Source organism: Pelophylax lessonae, assembly GCF_965119305.1.
Source record: "Pelophylax lessonae genome assembly, chromosome: 5".
Lineage (NCBI taxonomy): Eukaryota > Metazoa > Chordata > Amphibia > Anura > Ranidae > Pelophylax > Pelophylax lessonae.
In genome coordinates, this window is record NC_138772.1 from 29,876,940 (window position 1) to 29,890,121 (window position 13,182).

Genomic DNA, 13,182 nt, shown 5'->3' on the forward strand with positions numbered 1-13,182 from the left:
ATTTAAGAACATTTGCTAAATAAACTTAAGTAGGTCAGAATTTAAAAAGAGGAGCTTATCCTTTTTATCTTAAAAATAAATTTGATTTTTTTTTTTATATATACTTTTTTAGCTACTGTAAAATACTTTAGTCATTTTATACCTTTTCTTTTTTAAATCTTGGAACAAGAGTGAAACTGCGAGTACTTCAATAAAAATAGAAATTAAATGAAACGGTAGTTTGAAAAAAAAAAATAGATATGTCTTACTGACAGAGCTGAATCTAATAATGATATTTTATAATACGAGTTGAGAAATGCTTTAGATGAAATATTAGACTTAATATTTGTTTCAACCTTTTTTGTGCATTTTTTCACTCTGAAGCTACGATATTTTGATTTACTCACCCCTATATAAAGTTTTTATTTCTTTTCTTTTCTTTTTTTTTAACACAAAAAGCACCCTGAAAACCCAGCATCACATCTGGTTCTGAAATGTCTAAAAACAGCACGATTTGTACATATACAATAAACGCTGCCTTTCTAGCTTATGTTGAACGGCGCAACGCTCATTTCTGTGTCATTCAGCGACACCCATACACATTCCTTTGTGTAAATGTCTTTTCTTATTCTGTACTCAATCTTCAATATTTAATAAATATATATATATATTTTTTTTTTGTTAAAAGCTTCCTTGTTTTCGAAGACTTGCTCAAAAAAAGACATTCCAGTATGAAGGCGAGTCTGAAGTCTTCTAAATGAATTATTTTTGAAAAAAAAAAAAGTTCCCTTTGCCACAGGGACTCAAAAGGGCTTAAGACACAGGTCACGCAACCCCATAAAGTGCAATTCCGAAACAATCAGCGCTCACATTTCTATCCGATAACTTGGCTCCTATGGTCGAGAGAACACCTTTGGGCACAATGTCTTGCCCGTAAGTTCCATGCTGACTTTTCAAGCTTCAGACCAAGGAAAACTCCGCTTGGAAACTGGAACATCTTCTCGTCTTTGGACTGCATTTGGTCAACATGGAAATTTGGGTGCTGAAGTTGGTTCCGTTGCTGCCTAGTGATGGGTGGTGATACTTCATATCCTTTCCCATGAATCTCTCGAGATTCCACCGTCTCCATTTCCTTTTTAACTCTGCTTGAACCTATGATATTAAGAAAAAAAAAAAAAAAAGTTATCAGCCAATGCCATTGTTACATTTTTTTTTTTTTTTTTTACTATTATTTTATTTCTTCACTTTTCTTGTATTAAAAGATGTGTAGACTCCAGATAGTGAAACATAATTTTGCCATTTTAACCAGTTCTGGATCGGAAGGATTTGCCCCCTTTACCACTTTAACCCCAGAAGATTTTGCTGCTCAATGACCAGGCCACTTCTTTCAACTTGGCACTGCGCAAATTTAACTGACAATTGCGCGGTCATGCAATGCTGTACTCAAATGAAATTTACATCATTTTTTTCCCACAAACAGAGCTTTCTTTTGGTGGTATTTGATCACCTGTGCGATTTTAAATTTTTTTGCGATATTAATAAAAAAAGAGCGAAAAATTCGAGAAAAATTGACATTTTCTAATTTGACTGTTAAAAAATATCCAATATATTAACTTTTTGTCATATATTTAGGCCAAAATGAATTTAGCTACATGTCTTTGACAAAAAAAAATTCTCAATGATATTTTTATCCACTTCATGACCGGAAGATTTTACCCCCTTCCTGACCAGGCTATAGTTTGCGATTCGGCACTGCGTTATTTTAATGGACAATTGTCCGGTTGTGCAACGCTGTACCCAAATAAAATCGATGTCCTTTTTTTCCCACTAATTGAGCTTTCTTTTAGTGGTATTTGAATACCTGTGCAATTTTTTTTTTTTTTGCTCTATATGCTAAAAAAAGAGCGACAATTTTGAAAAAAATATATATTTCACTTTCTGCTATATAACTTTCCCAATTGAAAAAAAAATTAAAAATCAAATTTTTTCATCATTTTAGGCCAATTTGTTTTCTGCTACATATTTTTGGTAAAAAAAAATCCCAATAAGCGTAGTTTGATTGGTTTGCACAAAAGTTATGGCGTCTACAAACTAGGGGAAAGATTTATGTCATTTTTTTTTAAACTAGTAATGGCGGGGATCAGCAATTGTTAGCGGGACTGCGACATTGCCACAGATAGATCGGACCCCTAACTGACATTTGGGGGGGGGGGGGTGGCAGTGATATTACTACAGTAATCAGTGCTAAAAATATGCATTTTTACTGTAATGACACTGGCAGGGGATGTGTTAACCTAGGGGTGATCAAAGGTGATTAAAGTGATTAATTGTGAGCCTAGGGAAGTGTTTTCTAACTGAGGGGGGGAGGGACTTCTGAAATGATCATAGAGACCTGTGATCCTATATAGAAGGATCACAGGCGCTCTGTGATCATTTCAGAGGGAACGGTCTGCTGTGTTTACAACTCTCCTCTCTCAGTGGGGAGCGATCACAGTCCCCGTCAGTCCCGTGCATCGACATCCCCGCTGCTTAGTGGCCCCAGGAGCGCTCTTGTAGAATGCCGCACAGGTACGGGAGATTCGCGCAGCCGAGCCAGCCTGCCGCAGTATATATATGCGGCGGGCGGTCGGCAAGTGGTTAAAAAAACAATAGTAGGACCTCATCTTGAAAAAAATAAATAAAATTAATATATACATATACATATATATATATATATATATATATATATATATATAAACCAGGCATAGTTGTTCACTTTAAAATATGAAATGCAATGTAAACATATTGTACCTTTCCTTGTTTCCTACAATCCCCTCTTACTGCTTAACATGCAATTAAAAATGTTCAATAATTTCTTACAAGAAATACCTGCTTGACACTTTGTAAAACCCAGTGACATCATCACTCAGTTTGTCTTTTGGTCTTTGAACTAATGTCACAGCACTGTGCCTTTAAGATTTTTATATGAAAGAACACCTTCCAAGTTTCCCTTTAGATGTGCATGCTCTTCCCTGGGTGCTGCAGACTTTAACTGTGCAATCTGCTGATCAGCTGCTTGTTTAGTAATCAGGCAGCTGATCAGCAGATTGCACAGCTAATTTCTGCACCATCCAGGGAGTTTGCATGTCTAATGATGGCCATACACTATACGAAAAATCGGGCGAAATTCGGTCATTTGGACAGTTCGTTTGTTTTTCGGCCAGTTGATGGGCACAAATCGGTAATCGGTTGTGACGTTTTTGAGCCAAAAAAAAAGAAAGGACAAGTTTGGAAATTTTCTGCCGAATAAACGATAAATTGAAAGGTTAATGTGTTTCTCATCCAAGCAGTTTGCAGTAGGCATATGTGACAAAAATGAACAAAAAAACGGATTCATTTATGTCCATTGAACGATTTATCGGTCATTACATGATGGCACGATCGTCTGCTCTCATTGCCGAGTGTTCGTTTTTTTAAAGTGAGTTTGAACGATTTTTTCCTATAGTGTATGGCCAGTATAAAGGGATGCTTGAGATGTGTTTTTCATACACATTTTCATATTTTATATTCATACACCTATTGTCTTAGCATGACAACACCCCTCCTCCGTACATACAGAACAGTGAGTAAGCATTGTCACCCTAGACGAGGAAGTATGTTACTGGCAGGATCACCAGGTGAAAATAAAGAAAAAAAACAAGACAACACCATAGCTAAGGACCGGTAAGCTGCAATAAATTACATTTTATAGTTTAGGCACGCTTTACATTTCATTTTTTTTTTTTTGTTTAGTAAACAGAATTGTCCTTACCTCTCCATTCAGGAAGCAATACAAAACCGCCACCACAAAGCCCTGAAAAGAAAAGCATGATGAACATGATGAGGGATAAATAAATCACTTTTTAGGATACATTTTGTTTCTTTTTCTTATCCACAGTATATTTCCTAATGAAACAATACCCATAGGAGAATTCCATCTCTTATCACATGGATGTGAAAGAACATACAGATGTGCACTTAAAAAAAAAAAAAAATATATATATAATTTTAATAAATAAAAATTAAAATATAACTAAAGGCAAAACCTTTTTTTTAAATTTTGGGGAGGGATTAGAACCCGTCTGGTTTAAAAAAAAAGAGCCACAGGAGACTGGGGGGAGAGAGCTGCTGGAGGCTGGGAGGAGAGAGCTGCTGGAGGCTGGGAGGAGAGAGCTGCTGGAGGCTGGGAGGAGAGAGCTGCTGGAGGCTGGGAGGAGAGAGCTGCTGGAGGCTGGGAGGAGAGAGCAGCTGGAGGCTGGGAGGAGAGAGCAGCTGGAGGCTGGGGGGAGAGAGATCGCTGCTGGAGGCTGGGGGGAGCAAGAGCACTGCTGGAAGCTGGGGGGAGAGAGAGCCCTGCTGGAAGCTGGGGGGAGAGAGAGCGCTGCTGGAAGCTGGGGGGAGAGAGAGCGCTGCTGGAAGCTGGGGGGAGAGAGAGCGCTGCTGGAAGCTGGGGGGAGAGAGAGCCCTGCTGGAAGCCGGGGGGAGAGCCGCTGAAGAGAGTGCTGCTGGAGGCTAGGGGAGAGAGCCATTGGAGGCTAGGAGGAGAGAGAGAGCCGCTGGAGGCTGGGGAGAGGGAGTCGTTTGGGGCTGGGAGGAGAGCGCCACTGGAGGCTGGGGGGAGAGAGCTGCTGGAGGCTGGGGAGAGAGCCGCTGCAGGCTGGGGAATGAGCCGCTAGAGGTTGGGGGAAGAGAGAGCCACTGGAGGTTGGGAGAGAGAGCTGCTGGAGGCTGGGGGGAGAGAGCTGGAGGAGGCTGGGGGGAGAGAGCCGCTGGAGGCTGGGGGGGAGAGAGCCACTGGAAGCTGGGGGGGAGAGAGCCACTGGAAGCTGGGGGGGAGAGAGCCACTGGAAGCTGGGGGGGAGAGAGCCACTGGAAGCTGGGGGGGAGAGAGCCACTGGAATCTGGGGGGAGAGAGCCACAGGAAGCTGGGGGGAGAGAGCCGCTGGAGGCTAGGGGGAGAAAGCCACTGGAAGCTGGGGGAAGAGAGCCGCTGGAGGCTGGGGAAAGAGATCAGCTGCAGATGTGGGGAACTAAGCCATGGGAGAGGTAGGAGAAGCCACAGCCACAGATGTACACAGTCTGATGGGAGCCGGAGCTGGTGGAACCCGTCATGCAGGGATATTTTTCTAACTGCTCCTTTGTGAACTTCAAATTGACAAGCTTGGGTTCACACAGGAGCGGTGCCAGAAGCCACATGCGATTCAGACAGGAATCGCATTGCATTCAAGTTCAAATCGCATTGACAAGAATAAAAAGTAATTACCGCGCTTGATGTCCAAACCAAATAGCAGCCAGCACAACACTTGAACTAGTGCAAAAATTAAACAATATAAACAAGCACTAAACATGAATAACATACACTGATAATGATGAACCTATAATATGGTAAATGAGATGAACTGAATCAATATTGAGAATATATAAAACAAATTTTTAATAACTCAAAAGTGAAAAATGTCCAGAAAATAATAAAAAGGATGAAAAGTTCTTATTGCCATAGAAAACATGAAACCAAAATTCTTCAAAATTGTGCTGCAACCAGTGAATAGAGACCAAAATACTGTGACACCGTCCACCACCAATCGTATACAGGCTTAGCGGAGTGAGTGGACCCAGCTTGGCATACGCCCAGTGGGTCAACTCACACGTTGGTGTATGTACACCTGGAGTACCGGGGAAAATGTTAGCTGTATACTCTCCCACTGTGGATCAAATGTTACGGAAAAGAAACAAAAATGCTCCACATAGTGTAAAACCATAAAGGAGAGGTATTTATTAAAAGTTCAGAACACTTACAGTTAGGTAGAATAAAAAGCGCTTATCAAAGTAGATCTGTATACTGCTTCAATCCGCAGTAGCTTGGACAGGACTCAACACGTTTCGTCTGCTTGGACATCATCTGGGGTCTGCTACTGCCCATGCAACTTGCAGCAGAATTTTGGTTTCATGTTTACTGTGGCAATAAGAACTTTTCATTCTTTTTATTATTTTTTGGACATTTTTCAGTTTTGAGCTACTACAAATTAGTTTTATATATTCTCACTATTGATTCAGTTCATATAATTTACCTTATTAAGTTAATCATGATCAGTGTATGTTATTCACGTTTAGCGCTACACATTTTGTTTATAAAGTTCAAATCGCATGCAATTCTTTGCACTGTAATTTGCGCCCATTCATGTTGTTTGGACACAAATTGCACTGCAAAGTATCAGTTTCGGGTATCAGAAGCATTTTCACTCGTATTCATGAAAATACTCGGTAGCGGCACATCCCTAGTATTTTCTCCAGAGATAAAACTTATAATTATTTTTTTTGTTGTTCCAAACAAACTATAATTCTACCCAGCAGTCCAGATCCTCCTCTTCTCGGATCCCCCGCCGGTGCTTCTGGCCCCTCCCTCCTAGCAAGTGCCCCCAGAGCAAGCAGCTTGCAATGGGGGCATCTAAGCAGGCTAGCTCCTGAGCCGCTGATCTGCCTGTCCATTCACATACAGAGCCGTGGCTCGGTCCTGCCTCCTCTCTCTCCTGATTTGCTCAGTGGCTGTAATTGACAGAAGCAGGAGCCAATGGCTGTCTTAGCCAATGAGGAAGCAGAGTCCCGGAGAGCCAATGCACTCGTGCACATCTATGGATCGAGATAGGCTCAGGTAGGTATTAGGGGGGGGGGGCTGCTGCACAAAGAAGGTTTAGAATGCATGAAGGTAACAACCTTTAGCCTTTAGAAAAACTTTAAAGGGAGTGGTGATGTCAGCGCTAAGCCTGAACACTGCATTATTGGAAGAGGTCCCATGTTCCCCCATACCTAGAAGTAGGGGGTATTTTGCAGCCACAGAGAAAGAAGAAATAATAGAGTGGTAAGTATAAGGTGTTAGGGAAAGGGGGGGGGATTCACTTTGCCCTGAATGGGTCTCTTTAAGGTTGCCCATTGGTAAAAGCTGCAAAATGAAATAGAGGAGGAAGGGTTCCGCGCTAAGGTAAAACCAATGGCTGCAGCCTCCCTCAAAATATAACCAAAGGTTATACAGGAATGTAATGGGAATGAGAGGGATGGTGGTGCTGCCTGGGGAAAGATGGGCCAACATACATATATATATGTGTGTATATATATATATATATATATATATATATATACACATACATATATATATATAAACATACATATATATATATATATATACACACACACATACATATATATATATATATATATATATATATACACATACATATATTTTATATATATATATATATATACACATACATATATTATATATATATATATATATACACATACATATATTATATATATATATATATATATATATATATATATATAGAAAACATAAATTAATAAATAGGTGTGTCAAAAAATATGGATAAACTACAAAGTAAAAGTGTCAAAAAATATGGATAAACTACAAAGTAAAAATGGAGGTATCTGAATGTGACTGTGAAAGTCAAAATGTGCAAAAATAAATGTGAATAATATAAATTAGAAGGGCATAAAGTGCATATAAATTCCGCAAATAGCAGAAAAAAATGGCAATTCAAATTAATGATAAATATCATAAAAAAATATTTTCACCTGGCTTATAGATATTTATATATGCGTGGATTTTAGAGACTTTGTATATTTGATTTCTTTTTATATTAGCACTACCTCTGTGATTCACTACTGCTGTATTATTTATTATTAATTTGTTTTTTAATTGTGGTTTATCACATCACCACTTGCATTCAGTCACTTTATGAGTGCACCTTTTGAGTGGCTTTTTCTGTTAAATTTGTTCACATTTTTATATATTTATTTATGAGATTTATCATTGGTTTGAAGTGGCATTTTTTCTGCAATTTGCAGCACTCAGTCCCTTTATGATTGCACCTTCTGAGTGGATTTCTCTGATATTTTTGTTCACCTTTTTACATATTTATATTGATTTATGATATTTATCATTAGTTTGAATTGGCATTTTTTCCTGCTATTTGCGGTATTTATATGCACTTTATGCCCTTCTAATTTATATTATTCACATTCATTTTTGCACATTTTGACTTTCACAGTCAGATACCTCCATTTTTACTTTGTAATTTATCCATATTTTTTAAACACACCTATTTATTCATTTACATTATATATATATATATATATATATATATATATATATATATATATATATATATATATATATATATATACAGTGGGTACAGAAAGTATTCAGACCCCCTTAAATTTTTCACTCTTTGTTATATTGCAGCCATTTGCTAAAATCATTTAAGTTCATTCTTCTTCCTCATGAATGTACACATAGCACCCCATACTGACAGAAAAACACAGAATTGTTGACATTGTTGCAGATTTATTAAAAAAGAAAAACTGAAATATCACATGGTCCTAAGTATTCAGACCCTTTGCTCAGTATTTAGTAGAAGTCCCCTTTTGATCTAATACAGCCAGGAGTCTTTTTGGGAAAGATGCAACAAGTCTTTCACACCTGGATTTGGGGATCCTCTGCCATTCCTCCTTGCAGATCCTCTCCAGTTCTGTCAGGTTGGATGGTAAACGTTGGTGGACAGCCATTTTTAGGTCTCTCCAGAGATGCTCAATTGGGTTTAAGTCAGGGCTCTGGCTGGGCCATTCAAGAACAGTCACGGAGTTGTTGTGAAGCCACTCCTTCGTTATTTTAGCTGTGTGCTTAGGGTCATTGTCTTGTTGGAAGGTAAACCTTCTGCCCAGTCTGAGGTCCAGAGCACTCTGGAGAAGGGTTTTGTCCAGGATATCCCTGTACTTGGCCGCATTCATCTTTCCCTCGATTGCAACCAGTCGTCCTGTCCCTGCAGCTGAAAAACACCCCCACAGCATGATGCTGCCACCACCATGCTTCACTGTTGGGACTGTATTGGACAGGTGATGAGCAGTGCCTGGTTTTCTCCACACATACCGCTTAGAATTAAGGCCAAAAAGTTCTATTTTGGTCTCATCAGACCAGAGAATCTTATTTCTCACCATCTTGGAGTCCTTCAGGTTTTTTTTTTTAGCAAACTCCATGCGGGCTTTCATGTGTCTTACACTGAGGAGAGGCTTCCGTCGGGCCACTCTGCCATAAAGTCCCGACTGGTGGAGGACTGCAGTGATGGTTGACTTTCTACAACTTTCTCCCATCTCCTGACTGCATCTCTGGAGCTCAGCCACAGTGATCTTTGGGTTCTTCTTTACCTCTCTCACCAAGGCTCTTCTCCCCCGATAGCTCAGTTTGGCCGGACGGCCAGCTCTAGGAAGGGTTCTGGTCGTCCCAAACGTCTTCCATTTGAGGATTATGGAGGCCACTGTGCTCTTAGGAACCTTAAGTGCAGCAGAAACCTTTTTGTAACCTTGGCCAGATCTGTGCCTTGCCACAATTCTGTCTCTGAGCTCTTCAGGCAGTTCCTTTGACCTCATGATTCTCATTTGCTCTGACATGCATTGTGATCTGGAAGGTCTTATATAGACAGGTGTGTGGCTTTCCTAATCAAGTCCAATCAGTATAATCAAACACAGCTGGACTCAAATCAAGGTGTAGAACCATCTCAAGGATGATCAGAAGAAATGGAAAGCACCTGAGTTAAATATATGAGTGTCACAGCAAAGGGTCTGAATACTTAGGACCATGTGATATTTCAGTTTTTCTTTTTTAATAAATCTGCAACAATGTCAACAATTCTGTGTTTTTTTGTCAGTATGGGGTGCTATGTGTACATTCATGAGGAAGAAGAATGAACTTAAATGATTTTAGCAAATGGCTGCAATATAACAAAGAGTGAAAAATGTAAGGGGGTCTGAATACTTTCTGTACCCACTGTATATAAATACATATAAATACATACATACATATATATATATATATATATATAAATACATATAAATACATACATACATATATATATATACATATAAATACATACATACATATATATATATATATATATATATATATACATATATATGTATATATATATATATATATATATATATACACATATATATATATATATATATACATATATACACATATATATATATACATATACATATATATATATACACACACATATATATATATATAAATACATATATATATATATATATATATATATACACACACACACATATATATATTAGCCCATCTATCCCCAGGCAGCGCCACTATCCCTCTCATTCCCATTACAAAAGCTGCAAAATACTCCAATTCAACAGCGCTATTGTTTGCCAGTGTATACATTAATTGTATACAGGACAATCTTTCTGCACTCTATGGAAATCCTCTTTAGATCTTATACGTTGTTTACTGTAAAATCTGCAACTCAAGTGATAATTTTTGTTGTAGAAGACAAAGAATGACTTCTTTTCTAATGGGTCTGTTTGGGGTTTCACTCCGACCCTTCAGCCAATTAGGACAGTCGCACGTCAATCAAAAACATCTCAGTCTTCTGATATTTGGCTAATATGAGCCTGAAGGGGGTCACGTTTATGAGTTTACCGGATCGTCTTCTGCCAATTAAGGAAAAGCTGCAGCTCAGGAAGAAATATTCTGCTTAGCTTTGAAGATAACGGAAGCGTAAATGGAACTTGTGTTTTATTTATAATGACAGCTCCCGAGCGCCCTAAGTCCCGCATCGGCCGCAGGACAGAGCTTTAACACAAGATCGAGTGCGTTGGTCTCAAGGACCTCTGTTTTGGTATCTGAATTTGGTGTGCACAACCCACAGGAAAGAATCTTTTAACGTATTTCATTTCTTTCGTTTTCATAAATATTAGCAATATTTATGATGCATCCATAAACAAGCTGTAGGGTTAAATTTGATAACTTTGATTCTGTGATCTGTTACTTTTGAAATATTCAGGGCTCAGGGGGCTATATTTATACAGTGAACAAAATTGTAAACGCAACACTTTTGTTTTTGCCCCCATTTTTCATGAGCTGAACTCAAAAGATCTAAGACTTTTTCTATGTACATAAAAAGGCCGATTTCTCTCAAATATTGTTCACAAATCTGTCTAAATCTGTGTTATTGAGCGCTTCTCCTTTGCCGAGATAATCCATCCACCTCACAGGTGTGGCATATCAAGATGCTGATTAGACAGCATGATTATGGCACAGGTGTGCCTTAGGCTGGCCACAATAAAAGGCTACTCTAAAATGTGCACATACATACATCACATAATGCTACTGTAATGGAAATCACAACATGGGCTCAGGAATACTTCCAGAAAACATTGTCGGTGAACACAATCCACCATGCCATTCGCCGTTGCCGGCTAAAACTCTATAGGCAAAAAAAGAAGCCATATCTAAACATGATCCAGAAGCGCAGGCGTTTTCTCTGGGCCAAGGCTCATTTAAAATGGTCTGTGGCAAAGTGGAAAACTGTTCTGTGGTCAGACGAATCAAAATTTCTTCTTTTTGGAAAACTGGGACGCCATGTCATCCGGACTAAAGAGGACAACCCAAGTTGTTATCAGCGCTCAGTTCAGAAGCCTGCCCGCGCTGTCACGGACCCCCCCCCGCGCGTGTGCCCGTCCGTGACAGCGGGAGAAAGGCAGGCGGCTAATGTAAACAAAGCCGCCTGTCAGTTCTCCCTGTGTAAGAATGATGATCAAACGGTTCTACTATGTAGAACCGTTGATCATTGTTCTTACACATACAGCCACAGCCAATCACAGTTAGAAGCACGCCCCTAGGACACACTTAACCCCTCCCTCTCCAATACAGTTAACTCCTTCACTGCCAGTGTAATTTTTACAGTAACAGTGCATATATATAGCACTGATTACTGTAGTAATGCCACTGGTAACCCCAAAAGTGTCAAAAATGTCAGTCAAGGGTCCGATCTGTCCGCCGCAATGTCGCAGTCCCGCAAAAAAAAAAATCACAGATCGCCGCCATTACGCGCTAAAAAAAAAACAACAAAAATGACAAAAATCTTTCCCTTAGTTAGTAAACGCAATAACATTTGCGCAAACCAATCAAAATACGCTTTTTGCGATTTTTTTTTACCAAACATATGGTAAAAGAAAAAAAAAATTGGCCTAAAATGTTAAAACATTTTGATTTTTACATTTTTGTTTTGGGGAATTTCATATAAAAAAATGTGAAAAATATTGTTATTTTTGCAAAATTGACGCTCTTTTTCCGTTTATAGCGCATGATCAAAAAATCACACAGGTGATCAAATACCACCAAAAGAAAGCTCTGTTTGTGGGAAAAAAAGGACGCCAAATTCGTTTAGGTACAGCGTCGCACGACCGCGCAATTGTCCGTTAAATTCACGCAGTGCCGAATCCCAAAATAGGCCCTGGTCAGGAAGGGGGTAAAATCTTCCGGGGCTTAAGTGGTTAAGTATTTTTCCACCATTCAACGAGTGTGTGCAATTTTAAACTGTAACATGTTAGGTATCTATTTACTTGGCGTGACATCATCTTTCACAATATACAAAAAAATTGGGCTAACTTTAATGTTTAGTTTTTTTTTTTTTTTTTTTTAATTCAGTGAAGTGAATTTTTTCCCAAAAAAAAAATGCGTTTGAAAGATCGCAGCGCAAATACCGTGTGACAAAAAAAACGTGCAACGACCGCCGTTTTATTCTCCAGAGTCTTTGCTAAAAAAAAAAAAAATGTGTGCATTGTTTGGGGGTTCTAAGTTATTTTCTAGCAAAAAATACTGATATTAACTTGTAAGCAACAAGGCTTGGTCCTTAAGTGGTTAAAGACATTGTAAAATATCTAAAAGCTTGAGGGTCACCATCCCCGCATTCTTACCTGGAAGGATCCAAGAATGAGCTCGAAGACTAGTTTGACTTCCACCTTAAAGTTGTCAGGGAAGAAGGCGAACATGATATAATGAACTCCGAAGAGGGGAATTAGCAGAAGAGTTGACTTCGCCAGCCTCCTGCAGAAAGAGAATTTGTGTCACATCATGAGGCAGTCACTGGAGTCACAGAAACCAGGTAGAGGGATTACAGTCACATTATATCTACACCACACTCTTCACCGTAATTGCCGGTATACCCGAGGCTTAAAATGTCTCCAAGCCTTGAAATGACAGCTGTGTTATTTTCTGTTTACAACAGGGTATTAGTCATTATCTTTTCAAGGAGCAAAACCATTTTCTTCTTATAAAGTGATAATTTAGCCAATTCCAAAATAGAA

At 39.1% G+C, this 13,182-nt stretch overlaps 1 protein-coding gene across 2 annotated transcripts in view; it reads right to left on the minus strand.

Moving 5' to 3' along the window:
- Nucleotides 1-279: 279 nt before the first annotated feature.
- Nucleotides 280-13,182, minus strand: part of VIPR1 (vasoactive intestinal peptide receptor 1) — a 498,950-nt gene continuing 486,047 nt past the window's right edge. For both annotated transcript variants that reach the window (XM_082258025.1, XM_082258024.1), the window contains exons 11-13: nt 12,793-12,922; nt 3,770-3,811; nt 280-1,131 (exon numbers count right to left, since the gene is read on the minus strand). In XM_082258025.1, the coding sequence (XP_082114151.1) occupies nt 940-1,131; nt 3,770-3,811; nt 12,793-12,922 (364 nt within the window). In that variant the 3' untranslated portion in view covers nt 280-939. The remainder of the gene's footprint in view (nt 1,132-3,769; nt 3,812-12,792; nt 12,923-13,182) is intronic.